This window comes from Vicia villosa, unplaced genomic scaffold (assembly GCF_029867415.1).
Source record: "Vicia villosa cultivar HV-30 ecotype Madison, WI unplaced genomic scaffold, Vvil1.0 ctg.001262F_1_1, whole genome shotgun sequence".
NCBI classification, from domain to species: Eukaryota; Viridiplantae; Streptophyta; class Magnoliopsida; order Fabales; family Fabaceae; genus Vicia; species Vicia villosa.
The window spans coordinates 572,267-598,642 of record NW_026705552.1 but is presented as its reverse complement, the minus strand read 5'-3'; the positions used below and the strand labels follow the sequence as shown (position 1 = coordinate 598,642).

The following is a 26,376-nucleotide window of genomic DNA, read 5'->3' as shown; positions in this document are numbered from 1 at the left end:
GATGTTATATTTTACTATTTGGGATCTTTCTCTCACCACCTTTGCCTTTTTGATGCTACGAAAAGTTTATGCTGTCACTTTTTTTAGTTTAAGCTCAATCTTGTTTTTAATGTGTGATTATTTTTTGTTTATTTTCTTGCATCGGCCGCTACAAAAATGAAAAAAATAACGTTTATTATATCTTGGTTTATCTATTAGCATACTAATGATTTTATCTTTAGAAACGGAATTTTGGTTGTTTTTTATTTACTTAATTAACATTAGTTTGATAATTTAGATGTATTTTTGAATAAAAAAATCAACGGGATATATTTATGGCCTTGTGTCCAACCATTTTAAAAGTCAAAGTCAAAGATTAAATTGAGCTTTAATAAAATTTTAAAGAATTACATTTATCATGATAAAAATTTAATGATTTAAATCCGACTTAAAGAGCTTCTTATTAGGCGTAATAATTATCATTTTAAATTTTTTTCAATTTTTCATATTAGTCTCATATTGAATTGCAATTTTTCAATTTTTCATATTAGTCTCATATTGAATTGCAATTTTTCAATTTTTCATATTAGTCTCATATTGAATTGCAATTTTTCAATTTTTTAACTTTTTCTTCTAGGCATAATATGGATCGAAAAAAACGTAGTAGAAAATTTTTCGAGAGGCTTACTATATATACCAGATAACTTTTAATATTTCTTTGAAGAATTTTAAAATGGAATGAAAAAAAAAATGAAAATTCTCAAATATAACTATTCATCATGTAATTTTTTGGTTAAATTGTGTGAATTGTACCAGTTACCTATCATAACGGTTATCTTAAACAATCGTTGTCATAAATGTAGGGTCATGGGTTCGATACCCAGCAGCAACCAAAATCTAAACGCTTTTAAAAATTACATAAACATGAGATTGCTTATTTTCCTTGCCTCTCATTAATCATATACAACAATTCAAATAGATTTTTAAGATAATAATCTGAAAAATTAAATTAGTCTTGAAAAACAACTTAAACGATCCAATGTTTTTTTATTTTCATGCATATTGTAATTCAAGATTTCCTTATTAACCCATAGAATTTGATTCAATCTCAAATTCTTCAAAGTAATGTTGATGAATGAATGTCTACCGAGTCTTTCACACAAAATTTGATTTTCTTTACTTTTCTAGTTTATTTTTTAAACCACAAGATTTGTGTGATAGACTCAAACTAACATCCAATTATCAATATTGTTTTGAAGAATATATGACATTGAATCAAATTCTATTGGCTAAAGAGAAAATTATTATTTACAAGATAATTGCAATTAAAAAAAAACATTGGATTGTTAAAAAAAGTTTCAAGAATAATTTAATTTTTTTTTATTATTAACTTAAAAATCTATTTAAATGAATGCACATTCAATGAGTGGTTAGTGAAACAAGCAATCACTTATGATATAACAAATTCACTAATAAAAACATCAAATAATTCAGATAGATTGAGAGAACTTGATAACTAACCTTTCATGTAAGCTATGAAGAGTTGAAAACATGTGTTTTCTATGGAAATATTATATGAAAGACTAATATAATATTTTCACATCGAACACGAGTTCACAACTGTCTTAGATCCATGTTCAGTGATAAACATTTCTAGTTGCACCCCAGATAACATACAACATCAACAACATACAAATAAACACCTATAATTCAAAATAAAAATTGTGAGTGAATAACCGTATAAATTATAACTTACAGTTAATTATGAATGAAGAATAAAAACTACTTGTTATTTTTTCCATATTCCTTCTTGATGTTCCTTATATGAAGTAGACACAAAAATCTACACATAGAAGATAAAAAAAGAGATAAGAGAGAATCTAGTAAAAACATAAACAAATGTTTGTAGAAACAGAAACAAAAAGAATCTACTCATGGTCTTCCAGATAGTCAAAGTCAGATTCTTGATGTATAGTCTTAAAGATAGATTTCTTCTTATAAAAATAGATAAACGTAAACATTCAGATCACATTACATCTAAAATGGATAAACGTAAACGGTATAAGGCAGAAAAGAGGATTTTTAAGAAGGAGATTACCAAGTTGATGAAGAAACAAGAAAAGGAAAAGAATCAAAAGTCTGAGGAAGCTTCAAAAGTTCTGAAGTTTGAAGGAGTAGGCACATCAGCTAATGCATCCAAAGTGGAAGAAGGGAGAGATAAAGAATAAAATTATCTAATGTAGGCACATATGCTGAGGATCCAAAATGTAATTAATTCCTTCTTTGTGAATAAAAGAATTTCCTTCTCTTAGTGTCTGTTGCCATTTACTTCCTTTAACAACACCAAAACATAAAGCATATCAAAAACCCAATAATGAATTTGTAACTACACAAAGTTATTGTCACAAAAAATAAGGTGAAGATTTTAGAAATTTAATTCGTGAAAGAAATTCGTTTCCAAAAATGAATGAGGATGGTGAATATTTAGTTATCATCGTTGCCTCGTTCACTAAGGCACCCTTGTGTGTTATGAACGAAATAAGATGTTTGTTATGTTTATTTTAAGTGAAAAAATTTTCACAACGGTTGCAAGACACAACTATAATGAAATATGGAACTAATAACCACAGTTGAATGAAACAATCGTGGTTGTTATACATTTAATTTTGAAATAAAAAAAATTTAAGGCTCGTGCGCTTATTTTTATTGAAAAAATTTAAAAAGGTTGATGCTGGGATTCTATGTTTGTCACCCAATTTCTATTATCATAGTTAGATTTAAAAAACGTGATGAAATGTTTTTTCATAAAATTAAAAAAAATAATGCGCGTAAAAAATAAAATATTACTATGGTATATAAATGGTTGTGGTAATACATCTTTACCGTAAGTATGTTTTCTAGTAATATCAACTGCCAACATGACTCCGGTTCTCTAGAACATCGTAGGCCACAACAAATAACAACATTAAATAAACGAAAAATCATTATACAAATGATTTTTATCATTTAATTTAAGAAGATAAAATGAAAAAGTTTTTATTTCAACATCTATATGAGAAAGATAAGTCATTATTGAAAGTGGTATGTATATGTAACTATTTGTTATATGAAAATTAATAATAAATAAGGGGTAAACACTATTTATTTTATAATTTCAAGCTGCTATTAGTTCGCATAGTTCAAGCATTTTATTTATTTAAAAAGAAATATATTAAGACAAAACAAAAATATATTTGAAATATAGCAAGAAAATATAATAGAAAAGCATGGTCTTTATTTTATAAGAAATTACACGTAGCTGCTAGTAAGCAGGGTCATTATTTAGAAATATTAGTTAATTATTACAAGCTGCTGGTAAGTAGGCATAGCCTGTAATAATATTATTCATTCATATGTCTGAGACACTGCTTATAGTTGTTTCCAAGTCTGATGCGAATGACCATGAATGAATGTTGTGTGCTACACCAGTTTTTGAAGTAGCAGAAAAACCAATCCTAACAATGTTGGGAAGCACAGTTTTCAAATCAACCGCTTGTGCAATGCTAGTGTATTCCCCATTCTCGTAAGTGACAAGAGCACTCAACTCGTTAGAAGGAGAGTCATATGTTATAGTTACTTTTGTCAATGAATCACTCACCCAATTCCACTTCTCAGTTTTGAGCGAAATTAAAGAGTTGACATCGATTCCAATATGTCTCATATAGGGATCAAAATAATTGGGATAAAGGTCAAACTCTAAACCAACAAATCGATTTATTGCATTTTTACCATCAACTACTCCTAGATATCTACTGTCTGAGTTATTGGGAATCACGGTGTCCAGGGGTGCAATGAAAAAGATCAGTCCATCAGTTGGACAATGTTGTTCCTCCGGGGATTCTACAACGAACGAAAAGGAAGTGTTAAAGCTGGCAACTTGGCCAGTAGTATCGTTCCAAAGGGTCACAGGTGTTTTATATAAGGCACGCCCTGTGGTTGTAGCTGGAGGTTTTCTGTTGGTGAGTGCCACAAAACCACCGTCTACAAAATGGGCGTCCCCTTGAAGGATTAATTCTGGATTACCATTGGTGAGTTTGTTGAAATTGAAGGAAAGTGGTTGAGCTGAGTTTATATTTGTGGCCAACAGGAAAAAGAAAACAAGAGAGAATAGTCTGTGAGTTGGAAGGTTTGTGAGATGAAAAGCCATGGTGAGTAGTGTGAAGTTATGAATGAAGATAATAGGAAGGTTTCTCACACATATATATAATGTCATGGTAGGTATTGTCAAGCCCGCCATCCATTATTATAATAAACATGAAAAATATTACTTGAATCATTTAACATGCTTTATATTTTTTGTGCCACGTTCATTTCTTATTTTGAGATGCGATTGGAACTCATAATATTATATTGTACATTTAATTTGGATTATTCTTTCACCTCTTCCGTCTTTTTGGTGCTACGATCAGCTCTTACTTTATGCTCTAGTATATATATTTTTGTTTATCCTATAATTTAATCTTGTTTCATGTTTGATTGTGTCTAATTTGCTTTATTTGTGTGAGTTTGAAGATGTGGGACTTAAATCATCAATCTATGACACAAGTGTTTGAACTTGTCACTATTGACTAGCTTAATCAAAATATTTAATGGTATATTTTTAATATTATATATTAATATATTAAAATTAATATTTAATTATTCAGTGTTTCACTTTTAATTTTTTTCGTATTTTATTAATTTTTTTTATATTGAATATTTGGGTATTATTTAGAACAATTTTAAACTCATTCTATTTCAAAAGAGGTTTTATCTTTAAAAAACAACATATTGCATAAAAATATATCATACTTAAAGTAATAAATTTATATATTACTATACATCATCACTTATTAATGAGTGAATATTAATGAGTCTACATTTATTAGGTGAATAAAATACATTAAACATTATACTAAAACTCATTATTAACAACTCTTTCACGAAACTCATTTTTCAATCAACTTGCAGTGAACTTCATCGCATGCATTTGGCTTTGTTTCTGGCAATGGTGATTTTGGGTTTCAGCGAAGTTTGATGGGAAATCGCTAATTTCAGAAGGACATCGCACAACTCGATGAATGTGGGTAGTAGTGACGACAAGCACAATTAAGAAATCAGACAAAATTTTCAGTGCAGAGTATGGATTCGACCCGAGCTTTTCACGGTTCATATTTAGCATTTGAGCCAAATTTTTGATACAGGTTTTTTTGATTTCAAATTGACTTTTAGTTTAGTATAGAATTTGATTTACGTTTTCTATTCAAAATTGGTTGCATTTTGGAATTCTTGCATTTTTACGGTTTCACTCAATTACGGGTTCTACTACAGTTTGATTGTGATTCGATTTTGGTGCAGATTTTGGTTTGAACTAAAATTAGAAATATACATCATCATAAAGCTAAACCGGAAGAAAAATGAAGATTTTGTCCTCGCCCGCAAGGTGTTCGATGAAATGTACTGATACACTGAATTAAGGTTAACAGCTGACATGAAATTTTGGTTTGACGTAACACTAGTAATGGCTGATTAGTTATCATTTTTTTTCTCGACGGTGTGGATTTTTCCCACTTGATTTGATTGTTTTATGTTCTTAGCTGATTAGGTAAAAAAAAAATTGATTGTATTTGTTTTTGTTGCAGCATTAGTGGGAGTAGTCTGCAGTTCTTTTTTGATCCGCCCACAATTGTATGTTTGGTCTGTTTTCATTTTGTGTGTAGTTGTTAGTTTGTAACAGTGTTCCATACTTGTAATTTTGTAGCATTGTTGAATTGGTTTGAATTATGGATATGTTCACAACTAGTGAAGTAATGATAAGTTTTTGTTTATGGTTTCCTATATTCTTGCTCAAGTATATGTATGTAACTGCAATGGCATGTTCTATAGGTTTCCTAAAGGAACCGTTCAGTCTTTATGATTCTCCAAAAAGGAAGTATGTGGTAAAACTCACTCTGTTTTTCCAAAAATATTCTTCCATGTAAGTTATACAATTTTACAGTGACATGTTTATGTGGCTTCGATGAAGGTATTATATGATGATGGAGAAGAAGAAAAACTTGTCATGGAAATGGAATGTTGAGAGCTTATCAAAGAGGGCCCCACAAATGTATTAAGGTCAATTTTCCCATTAGTCATCTTTCGTCTAAGTAGTTTATATGTTCTTCTGTTTCCATTTCCACTAAAAAGAGATTAAATGTCTTTGATGTCTGAGGTGTATGTTGAAAGTATATTGGAGTACTTTTAGTTTATCGTTTCTGTGAATACAAGATTACACTCAAAGATGTTTTTGATTCATGGCAAACTCAAATAAGCATTCAAACAACAAGACGGAAGCAGAAAACTTAAAGAAAAGCAAGCATTGATCACTCATAGGTCAACCCATTATGTTTATATGTTTATAGGTTGCCTCAACACAAGCAAAACAAGAAGAATGCAGAAAAACAGCAGTTAGGTCGACCTATCATCAACCCAGGTCGACCTAAAATGGAGAAAAATTCATATATCCCTGCTAGGTCGACTCACACATCATTTAGGTCGACCTAAATTGATGAATTCTACATACCAGCCTGTTAGGTCGACCTACACATCAACTAGGTCGACCTAATCTGTGAAAATGTCCCCAGAATGCATCAGAAGAGGATTCTGGTCGACCTACTCCTTCAACAGGTCGACCTAACTGGGAGCAAAATTCTGCAAGCTCTGTTAGGTCGACCTAAGCACTACAAGTGGTCGACCTAACTGATCAAGAAAGTTCAAAAATCAGTTTTTTTTTGGTTCTAACTGTTATGCAATCATATATATTGTGCAAGGATAATTATTCAAGAAACACCAACAACTGAAAGATACACAAACGCTTCTCATCTTCGTTCTTCATCATCTCCAACACAATTACACATAATCATTCTTGCGTTGCGGGTTAGTGATGAGTTCGATAACGTCCATGGAACGGAATTGAAGATTCCTAGTGGGTGAAGGTTTGTGGGGTGTGTTGGTGAATAAAATCTGCGGGTTTTGTCCTCCACGACGGGTGGTTCTTGGGGGTTTTTATCAAGAGGCGTTCATTGAGGATTCGGCTGAGTGTAACGATTGAGGAACGGGGAGTTCAAGGAATCAAGACACTGCAGAAGGGAATCAAAGTGAAGCTCTTGGATAACCTTGATCTGGCTCAAGATTAAGGGGGAAGAAGATTCAAAGGATCGACATAATTGGTTTATCGTTTATCGCTTTGTTATCTTCTTTGTATATACTACTTTCAACATTAATGAAAGATTACCCAATTTCAATTTGGAATTGGGGGCAGACGTAGTCGTAGCGAGGACGATCGACGAACTGCCTAAACAAATATCGTGTTCTTGTCGCTTTTACTTTCTCTTTTACTTTCTGTTCATAATTGGTTATAAGTGCAAAATTGATCAACGATTCAAGTGTTAAAATTGTGAATTAAAGTTCTGCACAAACATCACAATTCACCACAACTTGAATCACTATCAATTTGAACGTATCACCAAGTGTTTGTGTTTTTGCTTAATCCAATCTTACTGCATTGCAAATCAAAGTTGTCAATCTAGAAGTTAATTGGTTTTCAGTTGTTAAACGTATTGGTTAGCCATCATATTACTTCACCATCAATTCCACTTACTTTTTGGTTTTGAAACACATACGACCTTTGCAATAGCGGTCCGGAATAGACGCAAGTCGATTCAGAACCGCTTTCGCTCGAGTTAGTAGAAAAATCCGTAAAAACTTAGTGAGATCTATTCACCCCCCCCCCTCTAGATCTTTAGGCCAGCGTCTAACAGTTTCCACAGGGATTTATGTGATATCACCGCTGTTCTATAGTTTATACTGTCTTGAGATAAAGTTACTTTGGGTTTAGTTTGGTAAAAGATCATTCACAAGTTTAGTAGTAAAGATTAAAATTTGGAAAGTTCTAAGTTTATAGAAAAGTATCAAGACTTGATTTAATCGACCTACTATTGTATGTCTTCCTACGAACATGCGTATGAATTCGTTATCAATCAATACTTCATGTATCGTTCGTCTATACCGTTCGTTTCCGCAACGTTTTAGCAAGATTTACTGTATTGTTCAACCAACGATTTCTCAACCGATTGAACAATACAAATAACATTTATAAGCCAATACAAAGTGATTATCAACCATTATTTCCATGTCTAAACTTAATGTTTGATAGATGATAGAGTTAGGAAAAGATTGAAATATTATATTTCACAAACATTTAAACCATATAAATTCAAAAGTAAACAAACTAGATCATCTATATTGATTAATAACTTGTTCATATACAATATTCACAAGAAAAACATAAAAAAGATAAGGAAGATTACATCAAAGCCTTGACACCAAAAGGGTTTAGCTTTCCATAGACACGGTAGCTTGCACAAGAAGAAGGGAATGAAGACGAGCAAGCATCAATGGTGATTTCTTGACGATCAATGCTCCAATTATCCGATTCTATGTTGCTACAGTGGTATTAGGGTTCCTTTGTTCTCAAAATGGTGTAACTTCTTTAAAAAACATAACTGATCTATTTATACAAAAATCAGGTTCTGTCAAGCGCTCGTCGTGCGCTCTTGCATACGTCGCGCCAACCTCATTAATGATCAAACTGCCCTAAAGCGCGCATCGCGCGCTCCTATTCTCGCGGCACGCGCAAGCCCCTGGAATTTGCCTAAAAAATATCTCTTCAGCGCACGGCGCGCGCACTTGCTCGCGACGCGCTCTTGTGACTGCCTTGAAATTTCTTCTTTGCAATTCTTTCATCTTTTCAAGCTTCAAGTTCCAGCTAAAAGAGAAAACCTGTACAAAAAACAACTAGAAAAGAGATTAATAGAAAACAAAAGCTTAATTAACTAAACTACTATTATTTACTTCAAAATAAACGGGGATCACAAGAATACGCGAAAAATTAGTCGAAAGGTACCATATACAAGAGCAAGTAATAACACCATTTGGCACCTAAAAACTCTCCCCAACTTAAAACCTTGTTTGTCCTCAAACAAAACAATGATAAATTACAAGGAACATAAAACAACCACAAGATCACAAATTTAACCATGAAAAAATGGGTGGTTCAAATTCCAAAAGCACACAAAAGTAACATCTTGCCATTACCATAATAACACCATGATTAAGATACTAGTCCTATACAAATTCTATGTCAACAATTCCTAAAGAAAAATAAGTTCAAGAATGAATCACAACATACACACTTCTCTTGTAAGAGAACAAAATTGAGCATCCTAACACTCACACAACAATGACGCTAACATCCAGAATTAATTATGCATTCATCTAAACAACAATTATACATAAAGCGTAAAATAGTTGTCCGAATATATAGTTGTTTAATTTATTATATGCCGAACTTGAAGATATGTACATGAAATATGATAAGTAAGATAGGGTGTAATGTAGCATATGAAATAGGGTGTAAATGAAATTAAATTCAATATAATTTGTTCATTCATAAATGGTGTATTTACACACGATTTTTATTAAAATAGGTGTAATTAACAAAGTATTTACACCTGTTTTATACTAAAATAGGGTGTAATTAAGATCGTATTTACACCCTATTTTTATTAAAAATGGGTGTAACGTAAAACGTATTTACACCTGATTTTTATTAAAATAGGGTGTAATTAAGAACGTATTTACACCCATTTTTTTTATTAAAATAGGGTGTAATTAAGAACGTATTTACACCCGATTTTTATTAAAATAGGGTGTAAACTAGAACGTATTTACACCCGTTTTAAACGGGTGTAAATTGGCTAGACATTTCTCACCCGGTGGATATACACCCATTTTTTATTAAAAACAATGGATGTAAATTTAATAAAAAAAATGGGTGTAAATTAATATTTTTGTACTAGTGATTGTAAAAGCAGTCAATGTTTTATGGAAATTAAAAGTTTCGTCTAACATTTCTCATTTTGGGTGGAGGTTTATACTAAACCGATTAATCTCGATAAAAGACTCGTTGATTTATCGTGGAGTAGTGGTGGACACTAGTTGCGTTTTTTTGTGCTTTGAATATTGAGTATAGTGCTCAACTTTTCGGGCGTTGTGTGTTCTTGATTGGTATTTGGAACAAAGTGTATGATTGGACCGGTAATGGATTTGAATGTCGGTGTTGGAATTAATGGCGTTCTTTCTCCATTCCGAGAAAGTCAAGGTTAAGTCGGAGAGGATTACCGTCGCTGTTATTTGGCTTGTAACTGTCTGATCTTTATGGTTGATGCGCAATGGGGTCATTTTTAGAGGAGCCTTGTTTAGTTTTGAAGAGTGTTTGTCATCGTTAATGTTCCTGTCATGGACATGGATGAATTCTTCTTGTAATTCTGTAAATAGTGGCAATTTCTAGGTTTGGGATACCCTACCTCTTCTTTGTTTTAGGTGGTAGGTGTTCTTTCCGTTGTATTTTCGGGTGGAGTATCCCTTATACTCCCCTCTAATAATAACTTTACTTATCAAAAAAAAGTTGTCAACTTAAACATTTCCAAAATCAATAGGAGGAGACCTTAAAGATGGCATTCAGAAAGATTGTAATGGATTGTTTGATCTGATTTACAGATATTAAAGATGACAAGAGTTTGATGTCAAAGCTAATAATCGGTCTATATTACTATAACATTTATGAGAAAGAAAGTGCATACAATACACATAGTCTTAACCGGCCGGTGGACTAATTTTTCAATGATATTGGTATTAGTGTCCCTATTAGTGATATAAATTTTTATTTGCCTATGCATTTTTTAATTCCTCAAAAGGTTACTAATTATTGTGTTTGGTTATTTTTGTGATTTACAAAATATGGAATTACCTAAATAAAAAAAATAGTAAAATGAATTATTGATTTGCAAAATTCAAATAATCTATTTTACTACATTTGTTGAATGAATATTAAAAGTGTGATAATTATCTACGGATCTAGTTTTATTGGCCGAGAAACGTGGCCTACAAAATTTAACATTGTTCTACTAATTTTACATATAATTGGTGATGGCGTACGTTTGACCTATTTCCCATAATCCTGTTGTATTGATGTCATTTAAATTGACGTGTATGGTACTTAAATTGACCTGTTAGCGATCAAAATCCACTTCTATTTGACTAATTTTGAAACTCTTGTTTTTCAAACTCGACTATTTTTATTCAATTACCTTTAATTTGACATCTTATTATTTCTTACTAATAAATTAAATGTTTTAAATTGGAAATAAGATATTTTTAGTGGCAAACTTATATACATCACAACATGAGAAAATAAAAACTAAAAAAAATGTTGACGTCACTATGGAAGGCTTAGAGACCAAAACATGTCAGTTTATGATAACAAAAATCATGATACATTCTATCTTCTTAAGGAAAACAAACTAGTTAAATGTTGTTAGGAAAATCTTCAAGTCACTGTTCACTATAACAAATAACGTTTTCATGAAGAAGTTTCTACGTTATCCATAAAAAAATAGAGGTTTTATTCCAAGGCGCACCATATATATATATATATATATATATATATATATATATATATATATATATATATATATATATATATATATATATATATATATATATATATATATAAACAACTTGTTACCTCTCTGTTTTTATAAAACCCGGAGTAATATACCATTCATGACATGTTTCAAGTCTCAGCTAATACACTTTATGTTTTTATTTGTTAACAACTTTAAATTAAATGATTTAAGTCTTCGGTTTCTTTGATAAATCGAGGGATAAAATAATCAGATTTTACTATAGAAAAGCTCGTTGAACAGATTTTACCCTAATATTATCTTTATCTTTTTTTTTTGAAAAAAAAGGAATAATATATAAGGGAGAACTAAGGGTTATCCAACCTGTTTACAAAAGAGGGCAAGCTCGACAAAAGAGATTACGCATCAATTTCAATTACGACAAAAAAACAAAGGCTCTTTGCTAAATTCGTAAAAGGAACAATTGGATTGAGTAATATCCCTACAAAAAGTCCATCTCCAAACTGAAGTTTTGATCCTCCAAAGCAAATCATCCAAGCTCCACTTCTCCTCCCTAAAACACACCCCATTCCTAGCCAACCAAATGGACCAAGTCGTAGCAAGCCAAATTAAATCCACTTTTTTTCCTCTAACTTTATAGATTTACAAAATGATCGCCAATCCATAAAACTTGAATAACACTCATTAACCTCTATCCCCCTTTTTCCTATCCAAAAAGCTATACCCCTCCATATATTCTTAACCAAATAACAAGCAACAAAAGAATGATCCCTTGTTTCCGGTTCCATGCCACAAAAAGCACATTTTAAATGAGCTAAAGGGATCGGGATACATCTCTTCAACAAAAGATCTTTGGTTGGAAGCCGATTCTCCAAAAGTCTCCATCCAAAAGCTTTAATCTTAAACGGCACGCCCGCTTTCCCCACAATTCGAAAAGCCTCCTCAAATCTACAAGGGGGACCAAAAGGAATACGAAGATTAGCGTAACCATTATAACAAGATGCCACTGAAAAATCTTCACCCCCATTAGCACTCCACCTAACCACGTCGTGACCATCACCCCACCCCTCATAAGCCTCCAACAAAACACGCAAACTCTCCCTCTCCTCCCCCACCACCGAACCAACCTCAACCACCTCCGAAACCCCCAAATCACCCCACACCCACTCACCATTCACCCATCCATCCATCCCCGCCACCGACACCCCTTTAAGTCGGGAAGCCTCAAAAGCCGCACTAAACTCATCTCTCAAAATCAAACAAGTCAACCACTTTGATTTCCAAAAAAGCGTATTAAAACCATTTTTTGGACCAAAACAACAAGAAGAAAGAAATGGATCATAGTAAGGACTTCACCCTATCTTCACTAAGTCTTTCCACCACAAAGAAACCCCCTTGTTACCAACACGATCTTCATTACCCCACATAACCTTAGTTGCTAAATCTCCATACCGAGCCTTTAATATATGGTACCAAAGAGAATCCGAACCTTGTAAAACTTTATTTGTAGCCGCCCCACTGTCAAATCACTAGTGCAAAATGAACAATATAATTTTAAAATTTACACCCGATATACTAAAAACGGGTGTAAATAAGAAACATGGTGGTACTTTTGTAAATAAAGTGTAAGTTTATGATTGATCATGTGAAAATATACACCCTATTTTTTAAAAAAGGGTGTAAATTAAAAATATTATTATATTTAAATCTCAATTACTCCCATTAAATTAAAAATCCGGCGTAAATTTAAATAGACTTAAAAAAAATATTTTTTTTTTATAACTCAAAATATTATTGTTAATAACTAGTTAAGTGAATATTGTGAATATTATGAATATTATCAAATTAAGGAGGGAATATTAATGGGTTTAAATTTATTAGATGAATAAAATATATTAAAATTCTTTCCCCAAATCCATCGCAAACATTTCACCAAACCCATTTTTCAGCTCTGTGAACAATCTAGCACACAAAAATGGAGGAAGCATCTAAAACCATTGCACACCAAATCGGGACGAAGAAGAGAGAGAATTAACATATCAATTTTTCGTTGTGAAGAAGAAGGGAAGGATTATGACTTTGATTTGTTTATTATTGGTGCTGGTAGTGGCGGTGTTCGTGCTACTAGATTTTCATCTAATTTTGGAGCGAAGGTTCGTAACTTCATTCTCATTCGAATCTTTTTCTTTTTCTTTTTCTTTTTCTTTTTGATGATTAGGATCTGTTTAGATGGGTTTATTTGAAGTAAGCGCTCGTGACACTTTTTAAGAGGCTTATGAAAAGAGCTTATTGCATGTCCATAAGATATTTTGATTCATTTTCTTATTAAGCTTTCTAGGATAGCTTATCTTAAAGAACTTATAAGATTATACAGAAAAAATTTGACTTTATTTTATCTTGTGTTAAAAAATGGCTTATTCATAAGCGCTTATATAAAAAGTGTTTATGCCACAAGCTGCAAAATAAGTTGTTTGTTCAAACAGACCCTTAATATGTCGATTAATTTGTGACAATTTTTTTTTGCTTATTATTCATGCTAATCTCGTGGGAATATCAGTTACTTATTTTATTTTCTCATAGTTTGTTAAAGAAACTATTGAAAAATACATCGAGATTAAGGGTCTGTTTGTTACGAAATATATAAAAGGTGATTATGATATTTAATAATTTAGAGGTTAATTTTTAGTTATGATATATGACAAAACATAATGCTGTTTTTCAATCAATCTAGCCGATTCTACATTAGTAGGATAAGCCAATAAGGCTTGGTTGTTGTTGTAAGGTTTATTTGTTCTCATCTAATTATTTTCCACATACTGTGTCTGAAGGTTGGGATTTGTGAGCTTCCTTTTCATCCTATTAGCTCGGAAACAATTGGAGGAGTCGGTGGCACGTAAGTTCGTTCAGACCTTATGCAAATTTCTCCACCAAATTTTTATTTGCCTTGGTATTCAGAATATAGTGGTTGTTTGTCTGTGACAGTTCCCATGTAATATTATTACTTCTAAATCAATTGCCTTTACCGGCCTTTGCTTCTAGTTTGTTATTTCCTATACCCGGTTCTTAGTTACTATATCTTGATTTTCTAAACCCAGCATATTATATTTTGTTCTTTTTATTCTTCTTGTTTTATATCTTATTTAGGTTTTAGATTGCTCTCTTGTATATCTGATTTAGTTTTATTGTAATTATAATCATTGTAAAGTTTTTTTCTGTTACTTGAATTATAATTCTATATACTGTAGATCTGTTTATCAGTAAAATTTATCATCTATAAAATCTTTTTACAATAATTCAGATTTGTATTCCATCAGCATCGTTTGTTTTTCCGACTTTATGTCGTTTTTTTTTGCCCAAGAGTAGTGCGATAAAGTAACTGGATGTATGACATTATTGTTCAGTTTTTTGTTTTGTCTGTTTGTCCTTCTTGCTCTACCCTGCCCAGAAATATCTTAATTAATGATATGCGTTATTTATTTATTGATTTCAAAGGTGTGTTATTCGTGTTTGTGTTCCCAAAAAGATTTTGGTCTATGGAGCTACTTATGGAGGTGACCTTGAGGTAATGATTAATTATTGAGTTTCTTAGTAATAACTAGTAACATGGATTAGTTACTGGATATTGAGTGATTGTTGTGCTTTGCCCACTTCAGTATTTTTGATTCATTTCCGTAGAGCGTAATGAATGCATTTTATCGAGTGTCATTGCACCAAAATTTGTTTTGGGATATTATTATGTTCTTAGTTTGTATATGTGTGCTACCAAGGTAGTTTTCAGGGAGCATACATACCTGTATACAAAGGGGCTGCGCAGCCTTGTTGCCCTCACTGTCCTGTTTCTTTTTGTAGTTCTAATGGATACTTTAGCTTTGTGATTGTCCTATCTTGATAGGAACTTATCAAAATTCTGTTTTGTGTATTAGAATTTCTAAAGGAAATGAACTAGTACAAGAAAAGAAAGAAAAGGGCAAAGTCTCCCAAGCCAGAGTATACAATCTAGACTCACTATGTCTAATAAGAAACTCAGCTTACCTCATTATTCCTTCTTCCTCTACATAACAGACTGAAACCTCTGTCTCTGACTAATTCCTCCCCCTCCACATTTTCAGTTTAAGGTTACTTTTGGCGCGTGTCTGAAGTTCTGGCAGTGGCGCTCTGGTGGCTGCTACTGTGATCGTTGAGACCCGACGACAATCAAACCAAAAGCTACTAGGTTTAGCTTGACGGTGGCCTACTCCAAAGAATAGGAGCTAGGATTTTGGAACCTAGGTGTAGATACCAGCTTGAATAATTTAGATTGAATGACTTACATGTTCAAGATATTTATACAAAAGATCTTTCAAGATAAGGAAAAGTAAGAAACTAAGTATTTATAATGGACTTGTAACTCACGAAAGCTTCTAACTATTACAAAAGCAAGCTTAAGCTGTTAGGTGAAGAAACTTAAATTATTTTTATACTTTATTTTAATATTTCACCTCAATTAAGAGCCCTTTGAGCTTGAAACATTAACAGTGCATAGACCCTCTTACCTTTTTACTAATACTTAACTTTCCTTATTGAGAATATTTGCACAGAAAAAATCAAGTATAGACCACTCAGGCTCTATACCATCATCGGATTAGCTATTTGAAACTCTTGATTGATTTTTATTTTTTGTTTTTATCTCAAACATAAACTTTATAAAATTTATGTTATTAGATTAGATATGATGTAATGTAGTTACAGTATTTAGTTCAAGTTCTCATTAAGTATGTGATGCAATTGAAATCAATATTATATTTACGGTGTATTCGTTTTTTCTTGATATTCTTATTGGTGCTAGTTCATGATTATTACAATATTCTAAGTGCTTGTGAGATCATCATTTGTAGTTAACTTGTGTTTGACGATTTAACTAACCTTACTGTGGTTTAATCATAGGATGCTAGAAATTTTGGATGGGAATTGAATGAGAATGTTGACTTCAATTGGAAGAAGCTCTTGCAAAAGAAGGTATTTCCTGATCTTATTTATTGGTTTGAATAACATTGGAGTATTTTGATAATATGATTTCTTTTTCTATCAACACTGTATTAGCTTTTGTATTTCAGAACTTTCTTAAAATGTAGTTCCTTTGTTTTTGGTTTTCTGAATAGTCTTTGGTTTTCTAGATGTTACTTTGTTTATTTAAGGGCCTGAAGTTGAAAAGTAAGTAAAAGAAATTTGGAGAGTAATCTCTGAATGCTCAATCTTGATTTCATTCATCATTTCAAATACTTTGGATATTTGCTTGTGATTTTAATCAGAGTTTTCGCTGCAACGTGGAATGTTGGTGGTCAATGCCCCAGCGGGAACCTTGATCTTAGCGATTTTCTTCAGGTACATTGGTATTTGTAGCTGTTAAAAGATTTGGTCATTGGGGATATCTGTAATCTATAGGATTGGTGCAAATGTCTTGAAAGACAGATGTAGTTTCTTCTAAGTCCCGTGTTAGTGGGTTTCTAATTTTTTTTAGTTGTAACTTTGGCATTAGACATGCTCTTATTTGGATTTAAATTTCTACTTTGTGTTTGATTTGGAGTATCATAGTTGTCTGTATGGATACAAATCAGTCTCCTGCTCATTAACTTGTACTTAGAAGATTAAACACTAGCATTTGTTATGTTTTTAAATTGTTTATGACCTATGTGCTTCATTTGATAATATTTTGATGTATACCAACTTATCTAAGTGTCAAATGGGGACATCTCATTTGATGCTTTTCAGGTCGATATTATTGTAGTTACCGATGGGAGCAGAATTCTGGGACTTGGAGATCTTGGTGTTCAAGGAATTGGCATTGCAATTGGGAAGCTTGATCTATATGTTGCTGCTGCTGGCATGAATCCTCAAAGGGTACGTGTTTGCTTAATGTTTCACTGTTGGTCCTTTAAAACTGTTTATGATTTTCTTATGATTTAGTCAATGTTTTAGAGTAGTGCTAGGAACACCCACTTTAACACTCTTTCCAACTCTGGCTCTCTTATTGGATAAATATCTTGAAAATGTGTCATAATATCTTTATTGTGTCATTGGATAAATATATATACTGAAAAATAAGGGTATTAGGTTAACTGGTTCCACCTAAATCAACAAAAGAACTGTAAGTTCCACAAACATCTGGCCTCCTTGTCCTACCAAAATCTTTATGTCTAGAAAAATTGCTGGAAAAGTGGAGGAACAACCCATTATTTATTTATTTATCAAAACAAATGGGACATTGTTTGTGAGATTGAACAAAACAAGTGAAGAGTTCTAAATATAGGAGAGTGTGGCCTAACACTTTGCAACATGTCAACAGTTTAAATTCTTCTATCATGATTGGAAGACTAGTGAGCAGAATCAGTATATGGGAATTAAAGTTTATTATGACATATCATTCAGTTTCTTTCTGAATCTAACATCTTAAAAGTAATTAGAACCCTAAATTAAAACACATTCTTTTGATAATTATAGTTCAACACAACAATTACGCATCAAAATAGAAAATAAGGAACAACTCTGAAGATAATGATTATCTCATGACGGCTGTCCAAGGAGAACGTCTCCTTACAACTGAGTAGTTCAATTAACCTATATGAATAATCATAATTGCTATCTCTACAACGTGCGCTAAATAGATGATAACCGTAGTTTCCCTCACCGACTCCTGCCCTTACCTATATTATATTTTACAGGCCTAATAATAGTCTGCCTGTGTTAATATCTATCTATTAAGTTAATAGAGAGAAAGTAAAATAGGAATTTCATATCTTTTCACTCCTAGAAATACTGTTCAGCTTCTCCCTGTTTAAGTTCAACCACTATGACATTGTTTCTAAAAGAAATCCTTAGTATTTTGTTTTTGCAAAAGCAATAGTTCAGTCACATCAATCTAAACAAAGCCTAAAAACGTGTCTGAACTTTGGACTAAAATTTCTAGTCATAAATATGAAAATGTCTTGCAATGTAGGTTTTGGCAGCAGTGTTATTATTCATAATCCCAAACATGAAGCAAAGTGGAGAAAAACTAATGAATTGGAATGAATGCAAAAAGTTACCATGGAACCTAATTTTGCTACTAGGAGCTGGCTTTGCAATAGATGATGGAGTAGAATCTAGTGGTGTAGAAGATGTAATGTCAAAAGTCTTAGAATTCTTAAAACATGTTCCATACTTAGCAATTGTTCCTACTGTTTAACAATAAAACTTAAACAGCATTAAAACTTGCGTACATTGGAAAATAATTCTAATGTTTAACAACATTATTGTGAAGGAAACTAAAAATAATTTTCATGAACTTTATGTAATTCAATTGTCAATAACGGTTTTTGGTGCAACAGGCTTTGGATAAAATTCGTTTTGAGAGTTTGACCGATAAAAGCAAACTGGATAACCTGAACTTTTCATTAGGCTTGTGCCTGACAAAGCCAATAGGACACTCTCCATCATTGACAGTGGCATCGGAATGACCAAAGCAGGTTATCTCTTCATTTCAATTAAGGTGATTTTGCTGAAACTATACTTAACCAACCACAACTACTAGATTGTAGCACTGTTACATTCTCTTACACTGTTTATTTTTGTTTCTATACACTGTTTATTTTTGTTTCTATAGCATATAGTATATAACTATATATATTTATATAGTTATATAATGTGCAATTTATGAGAAATGAAATTTGATTTGACGTGTTTTGTATGACAGAGAGGAGATACAGCGCATCAAAGCAGCGAACCCTAAGATCCCATATAGAGAAGCTTTCAGTGCTGCGGCAAAAAACATTTTTTAACATTTTTTAAGAAATTAGAGGTTTGTTGTGTGGCTCTGAATTTCTATATAATGAATAATTTTGTAGACTTTGCTTGAGAAGATGAAGTCGGTGTACACGAATGTAGAAGGTCTTCCTCCGGATCGAATTGTGGAAAGCAATTGCTTCTCCAGGGCGTGGTATTTTGGCCATGGATGAATCCAATGCTACATGTGGAAAGCGGTTGGATTCAATTGGACTAGAGAACACCGAAGCTAACCGTCAAGTATGGCTTAAAATTATATATGAAGAAAGTGTTATGACTTAGTTAAAATATAATTTTTATGTGTATGATTTTATAGTACTTGAAATATTATGAATGCACATGATTTTGTATACTTTTTGGTTAATATTAAAAATATTTTGACTTAGTTAAAATATGATATTTATGTGTATGATTTTATAGTATTTGCAATATTATGACTGAAAATGAAATATAACTAACCTCAAAGGGTTGGCTCAGTTGGCAAATGAGCTTTCTCCAAAAAGGGACGGAACCGGCTAGGTGTAAATAGATTTAAATATAATATAATTGTTCATTCATAAATGACGTATTTACACCCGATTTTTATTAAAATAGGGTGTAATTAAGAAGGTATTTACACTCGATTTTAATTAAAATAAGGTGTAATTAAAACGTAATTACGCCCAATTACACCCGATTTTTATTAAAATAGGGTGTAATTAAAACGTAGTTACGCCCAATTACACCCGATTTTTATTAAAACAGGATGTAATTAAAACGTAGTTACGCTCAATTACACCCGATTTTTATTAAAACAGGGTGTAATTAAAAAGGTAATTACGCCCAATTACACCCAATTTTTATTAAAACAGGGTGTAATTAAAAACGTAATTACACCCGATTTTTATTAAAATAGGATGTAATTAAAAACGTAATTACGCCCAATTACACCCGATTTTTGTTAAAATAGGGTGTAACGTAGAACATATTTACACCCGATATTCTTAAAATAGGGAGTAATTACGAACGTATTTACACCCGTTTTAAACGGGTGTAAATGCGTTAGACATTTCTCACCCTGTGGATATACACCCGATTTTTATTAAAAATAATGGGTGTAAATTTAATAAAAAACGAGTGTAAATTAACATTTTTGTACTAGTGAATGCATTATTTTTTTACGATGGATAGCAAAACTCAAAAGAATGTTCTTCTATCTTGAACAAAATATTTTTCCAGCTTTTGCAGTACATCTGCAACAATGGTGTTGTTGTTGTAGTAGTTATTGTTTAAGGTTTTGATAAGTATAATTTATTCCTAAAAGTCCTTACTTAAAAGTTGTTAGGAAACTCCTAAAGCCTGTATTAGTTCTCACACATGATAAGTATTAACTACTAAAAAAAATGTAATTTATGGGTGAAAATGGAATATAAATTCCTCACTAATTGGGAGAGATTTTGTGAAGAAAAACTATATACTTGATAAAATTAAGAAAGCTATTTGAGACAAAATTATTAAGTCACCAAAAATCTATAATAAAGTCGCTCAGAGATTTGAGTTGAATTTTATTCTTTCTAATCTTTCTATAAAAAAATATTTCTAAAACATGCTAGATATATTAGTATTCTATGAGTGAATTATTCAAACTCTTACTTTTTTTTTAATGTAAAAAAGTCAGTCTAAATTATTTTTCTTACATTGTAGATTAAAATTTTTATTAAAATTATACTTAATATTTTTCACAAAATTGGTATCGAAAATCCTTAAACCTCCATCGATTCACGAATATTAAGGTTCCACCAGTAACTCAAAGAAAGAACAAGAGTGCCAACGATTTTTCTAAGAAATTACTTTCAAGAAGTGAAAATTATGTCACAAATTTTCTTGACAAATAAACTTATTTTGGATCTTTCATGTAATCGCCACCTCTAAATGTCAAACCAAATAGTTACTAGCCCTTCCCTTAAAATTACCGCCAAGGTAGCTAAAACTCTCAAAGAGGAAATTAAAATCAACGACTTTCACCGATTCATACTCAAGCCACCTAAAATATTTATATCAAGGACCAACCGCTAATTAGCATTTAAAAAAATGGAATATTTAGCTCTTGGAATGGAAATGGTCATTTTTGCGGGAAAATTACTCACTCCAATTACTCTTTTTACGAATTTAGCAAGGAACAATTGTTTTTTCACTCATAATTGTAATTGGTAAGTAATCTTCTTTTTTGTCGAGATTTCACGTTTTCCTTTGTAATAGGGTTGGAGAAACCTTAGTTCTCCCATATATATATATATATATATATATATATATATATATATATATATATATATATATATATATTACTTATGAAAAAAAAGCATTTAAAAAATGGTGGCTACTAGACTTCAAATGGTCTTAGCGTAACACACAAGATGTCCCATAAGTGACCAACAAAACTCGATGTTTAAACTCTTTATAATAGCCTCTAGCATATCTCCTCATTTTTAGACTCTTTATAACTCGAGAGATGCATTCTTTCATCGAAATTCTAGTCTTGATATTACAGAGATAACAATTCCTTTCACAAGCTACGCATATCTTCGAGTTCCAACTCGGACTTGCGATTCACAACGCTTCACGCATCGACTACATCCGACAATCACTTATACGTGTCCAACATAAAATCCACTGCAACTTCATTACTCTATCACTTTCCAAACATCGGCATCTCTCGCAAAGGTTACTCACACTAACAACTTCACAATCCTAAACTGTGTTGAACATCGCAGCTCACTAAATGCTGCTTTCCAAAATCATTCTTAACTTCACGTCACCTTCGAATCCGAGTAATATCCAAAACTCTCAACAACACTTGTATCGTCACTTATCGACAACATACCAGACTTTCTCTTACAACAGAAACCTCTCCGAGAAGCAAGGCTTCTCCCCCACTTATCATCAAACTACTCCCTGCAACAAAACTAGTAAGTGCCAACAGTGTTTTGGACTTGGTGTTTAGGTATGCTTGCATCGACTTAACGGTTTACGTTTTGGCTCTGTGATGACAGGTTTAGGACTGTTGCTGAACTAACTGGATGGACTTTGAATGGTGTAAACTGAATGTGGTTTGGAATTGGTTGTAACTGAATTTATGTATAGCTTTTGGTGGTGTTAATTGATTCAGTTTTCCTGATTTTCTGTTAACAGGTTCAGTTTAGGCTTAGTGATAGTAGGTTATGTTAGAATGCGAACTTGTTAATTGCGTAACCACTGATAGGAATAAGTTTGAGTCTCTGATTTTTCTCTCTTTTTTGTACCGAATTGATGCAGGGCGTTATGTGAACTTTTTTTTTCTATTTGTGTGGACGGTTTTGAATTGTATGGAGCTGTTATGTATGGAGATTGGAATCAGTTCTGGCAGGTTACTTTGTAGCAGGTCAGTGAAGGTTCTTTTTGTGTGAGTGGATATTTTTTGGTTTAGCATGGATGAGGAATTAAGCACCTGGTATTGATGTTGTTTTTGTTTTGATGCAGGGGCTGTTTTTTTGGCTGGAAGTGATTATGTAGGTCTGAATGCAGGGCTTTATTTTGGTATTGGTTGCTGTAAGGTGCTGACACGAGGTATTAAAGAATGAACAAAGCATGAAGGCATTTGGTGAAGAAGAAAGAAACATGGCTTAAGGATGTAGGTTTAGGAGATATTTGCTGCCCCTTTTTATATTTGAGGATGAATTAGATGTAGGTTTGTAATAGGATCTGAATTTTGTTTTGATGGACACTTGTATTTTGTAAGAGAGACCTGTAACTTGAACCTTGGATAAGTGGGAATGATGTTTATGTTGGAAGTATGAATATATCATCAGGTCTTGTAATGAATCTGGTGGATTTGAATGAAATATTATTCAACGCATCTCAAACATCTTTCTCTCTTGCATTTCTTGTATTCAAATTCTTCTTTGATCTTTAGGACTTTGAGTCAATATCAACAAATATGACATGATGAAAACCATAAGGTTTGAAATGAACTTGATTCAAAGAAACACGTCTCAAATATTCACATCTAATCATAATTCACTTGACCACACCCACCGGTATTCTCAATACTTCAATCCAACAATTTTGAATAAAGTCCCAAAGCGAATGACTTGTATCAAGTGGTGATTAGAATCCACTTAATTAATGAACCTAACCAAAGGTTGAGCAGAAATCCCTGATGATCATAATACCATACTCCAAGATCCCTTTGATAATCTCAAACTTATAGAGTAAGCTTTTTAAGAAACCTTAGTTGAACCAATTTGTACAGTGTAGGGGTCTTAATCATTGTGAAACCTTGGCCTTTTCCTTGGCCATTGATCTGTGGTCCCAAGTGCTTTATTGAATGAATGAATGAATGATATGTAAATGCCTTAATGGAGGTATGCAGGTGAAATGGAAAATATGAGCCAGTTAAAATAAGGGGTAGGACAAATTTGGGGTATGACACTGATATGCTCCGATCAGCGGCTGAATCGTACAATTCTGGAAAAGCTTGATTAAGCGGCTGTGCTCCGGCCCAAAGGCTTGACCAAAACGGAACGTCAGTTCCGTTGCCAACTGTAACTGTTACTGCCCCTGCAAAATTATTGTTCAGCAAAGAAATATTAGAGTCAATTTAGAGCATGTCCCTCCACCAAATGGAGTCATTTTTCTCCACCACCGACATATCACCTATGAGGACTTTTCTCTTAATATTCCCGTAACGAGAAATGAGGATATCCCGTCACACCGCCTCTTCATCCACTAGAATCCTCCACTTCCACTTACTCATCAAAGCGACGTTCATGACCTCCACGTTCCTAACACCTAATCCTCCTTCTTCACGCGAATGAGTGAATATTAATGAGTCTACATTTATTAGGTGAATAAAATACATTAAACATTATACTAAAACTCATTATTAACAACTCTTTCACGAAACTCATTTTTCAATCAACTTGCGGCGAACTTCATCGCATGCATTTGGCGTTGCTTCAGGCAATGGTGATTTCGGGTTTCAGCGAAGTTTGATGGGAAATCGCACTTCTCATCACACATTCATTCTCTTTTCTCTTATCGCACGACCTTTCGCTCATTTCCGAAGGACATCGCACAACTCGATGAATGTGGGTAGTAGTGACGACAAGCACGATTAAGAAATCAGACAAAACTTTCAGTGCAGAGTATGGATTCGACCAGAGCTTTTCACGATTCATATTTAGCATTTGAGCCAAATTTTTGATAGAGGTTTTTTTTATTTAAAATTTACTTTTAGTTTAGTACAGAATTTGATTTACGTTTTCTATTCAAAATTGGTTGCATTTTGGAATTCTTGCATTTTGACGGTTTCACTAAATTACGGGCTCTACTACAGTTTGACTGTGATTCGATTTTGGTGCAGATTTTGGTTTGAACTAAAATTAGAAGTATACATCATCATAAAGCTAAACCGGAAGAAAAATGAAGATTTTGTCCCCGCCCGCAAGGTGTTCGATGAAATGTCCTGATACTACTAACAACACTATTTTTTTATGGCAGACCTTGTATTGAGAGACAATTTTCGTCTATGATTTTAGTCAAATTTGAACCCTGAACTAGCTAGTTAGTTTTTTTAGTGGCATGAACTTCCTTGTTAGCACTGCTTCTTCAGTGCTACTGCCGTTGATTTTAAATAAGGATATTTGGATAGTGAGGATGATTAAATATGCTTGAATAAACTGAAAATAAGCCCTGGGGCTTGTATCTGTTTTATATGCTGTAATTAATAGTGATATTTAAATATGCTTTGTACCTTATAAGTAGGCACATTTACAAGATAATGGATGGGCGCGTGGATACTATCTAATGAAGAACATGCTTGATATTGTTGATACTTCCATTGTTGAAAGATTCGATGAGGTACTATAATTTAAAATATTTTCATATTGCATGTACTTATTGAAAAACATATAAATTATTGTCCTACTATATAGTTGTTTAATTTATTATATGCTGAACGATATGTACATGAAATATGATAAGTAAAATAGGATGTAATGTAGCATATGAAATATGGTGAAAATGAAATTAAATTCAATATAATTTGTTCATTCATAAATGGTGTATTTACACCCGATTTTTATTAAAATAGGTGTAATTAACAACGTATTTACACCCGATTTTTATTAAAATAGGGTGTAATTAAGATCGTATTTACACCCTATTTTTATTAAAAATGGGTATAACGTAGAACGTATTTACACCTGATTTTTATTAAAATTGGGTGTAATTAAGAACGTATTTACACCCATTTATTAAAATAGGGTGTAATTAAGAACGTATTTACACCCAATTTTTTTAAAATATGGTGTAAACTAGAACGTATTTACACCCGTTTTAAACGGGTGTAAATTCGTTAGACATTTCTCACCCGGTGGATATACACCCATTTTTTATTAAAAACAATGGGTGTAAATTTAATAAAAAATGAGTGTAAATTAACATTTTTGTACTAGTGATTGTAAAAGCAGTCAATGTCTTGTGGGAATTAAAAGTTTCGTCTAACATTTCTCATTTTGGGTGGAGGTTTATACTAAATCGATTAATCTCGATAAAAGACCAGTTGATTTATCGTGGAGTAGTGGTGGACACTAGCAGCGTTTTTTTTATTTGAATATTGAGTATATTGCTCAACTTTTTGGGCGTTGTGTGTTCTTGATTGGTATTTGGAACAAAGTGTATGATTGGATCGGTAATGGACTTGAATGTCGGTGTTGGAATTAATGGTATTCTTTCTCCATTCCGAGAAAGTCAAGGTTAAGTCAGAGAGGATTACCGTCGTTGTTATTTGGCTTGCAACTGTCTGGTCTTTATGGTTGATGCGCAATGGGGTCATTTTTAGAGGAGCCTTGTTTAGTTTTGAAGAGTGTTTGTCATCGTTAATGTTCCTGTCATGGACATGGATGAATTCTTCATGTAATTCTGTCAATAGTGGCAATTTCTAGGTTTGGGATACCCTACCTCTTCTTTTTTTTAGGTGGTAGGTGTTCGATCCGTTGTATTTTTGGGTGGAGTATCCCTTATACTCCCCTCTAATAAT

At 32.5% G+C, this 26,376-nt stretch overlaps 2 protein-coding genes across 2 annotated transcripts; one reads left to right on the top strand and one right to left on the bottom strand.

Moving 5' to 3' along the window:
- Positions 1-3,229: 3,229 nt before the first annotated feature.
- On the bottom strand, positions 3,230-4,181 carry LOC131634238 (non-seed lectin-like). Its single transcript, XM_058904888.1, has one exon. It carries the CDS (start codon positions 4,163-4,165, stop codon positions 3,368-3,370), a length of 798 nt encoding a protein of 265 aa, XP_058760871.1. The 5' UTR covers positions 4,166-4,181; the 3' UTR covers positions 3,230-3,367.
- Positions 4,182-13,122: 8,941 nt separating this feature from the next.
- On the top strand, positions 13,123-19,055 carry LOC131634231 (glutathione reductase, cytosolic-like). The gene is made up of 8 exons (XM_058904885.1): positions 13,123-13,128; positions 13,472-13,675; positions 14,351-14,415; positions 15,015-15,084; positions 16,446-16,517; positions 16,811-16,883; positions 17,236-17,399; positions 18,866-19,055. The coding sequence occupies exons 1-6, from the start codon at positions 13,123-13,125 to the stop codon at positions 16,862-16,864; spliced, it is 471 nt and encodes a 156-aa protein (XP_058760868.1). The 3' UTR covers positions 16,865-16,883; positions 17,236-17,399; positions 18,866-19,055.
- The last annotated feature ends 7,321 nt before the right edge of the window (positions 19,056-26,376 follow it).

Excerpts from the sequence above, each read along its gene's own strand:
- LOC131634238 (XM_058904888.1), bottom strand. The coding sequence starts at position 4,165 with ATGGCTTTTCATCTCACAAACCTTCCAACTCACAGACTATTCTCTCTT.
- LOC131634231 (XM_058904885.1), top strand. Across the intron at positions 15,085-16,445 it reads CTTATGGAGGTGACCTTGAG|GATGCTAGAAATTTTGGATG; the intron begins GTAATGATTAAT and ends GTTTAATCATAG. Across the intron at positions 16,518-16,810 it reads AGAAGCTCTTGCAAAAGAAG|AGTTTTCGCTGCAACGTGGA; the intron begins GTATTTCCTGAT and ends GATTTTAATCAG.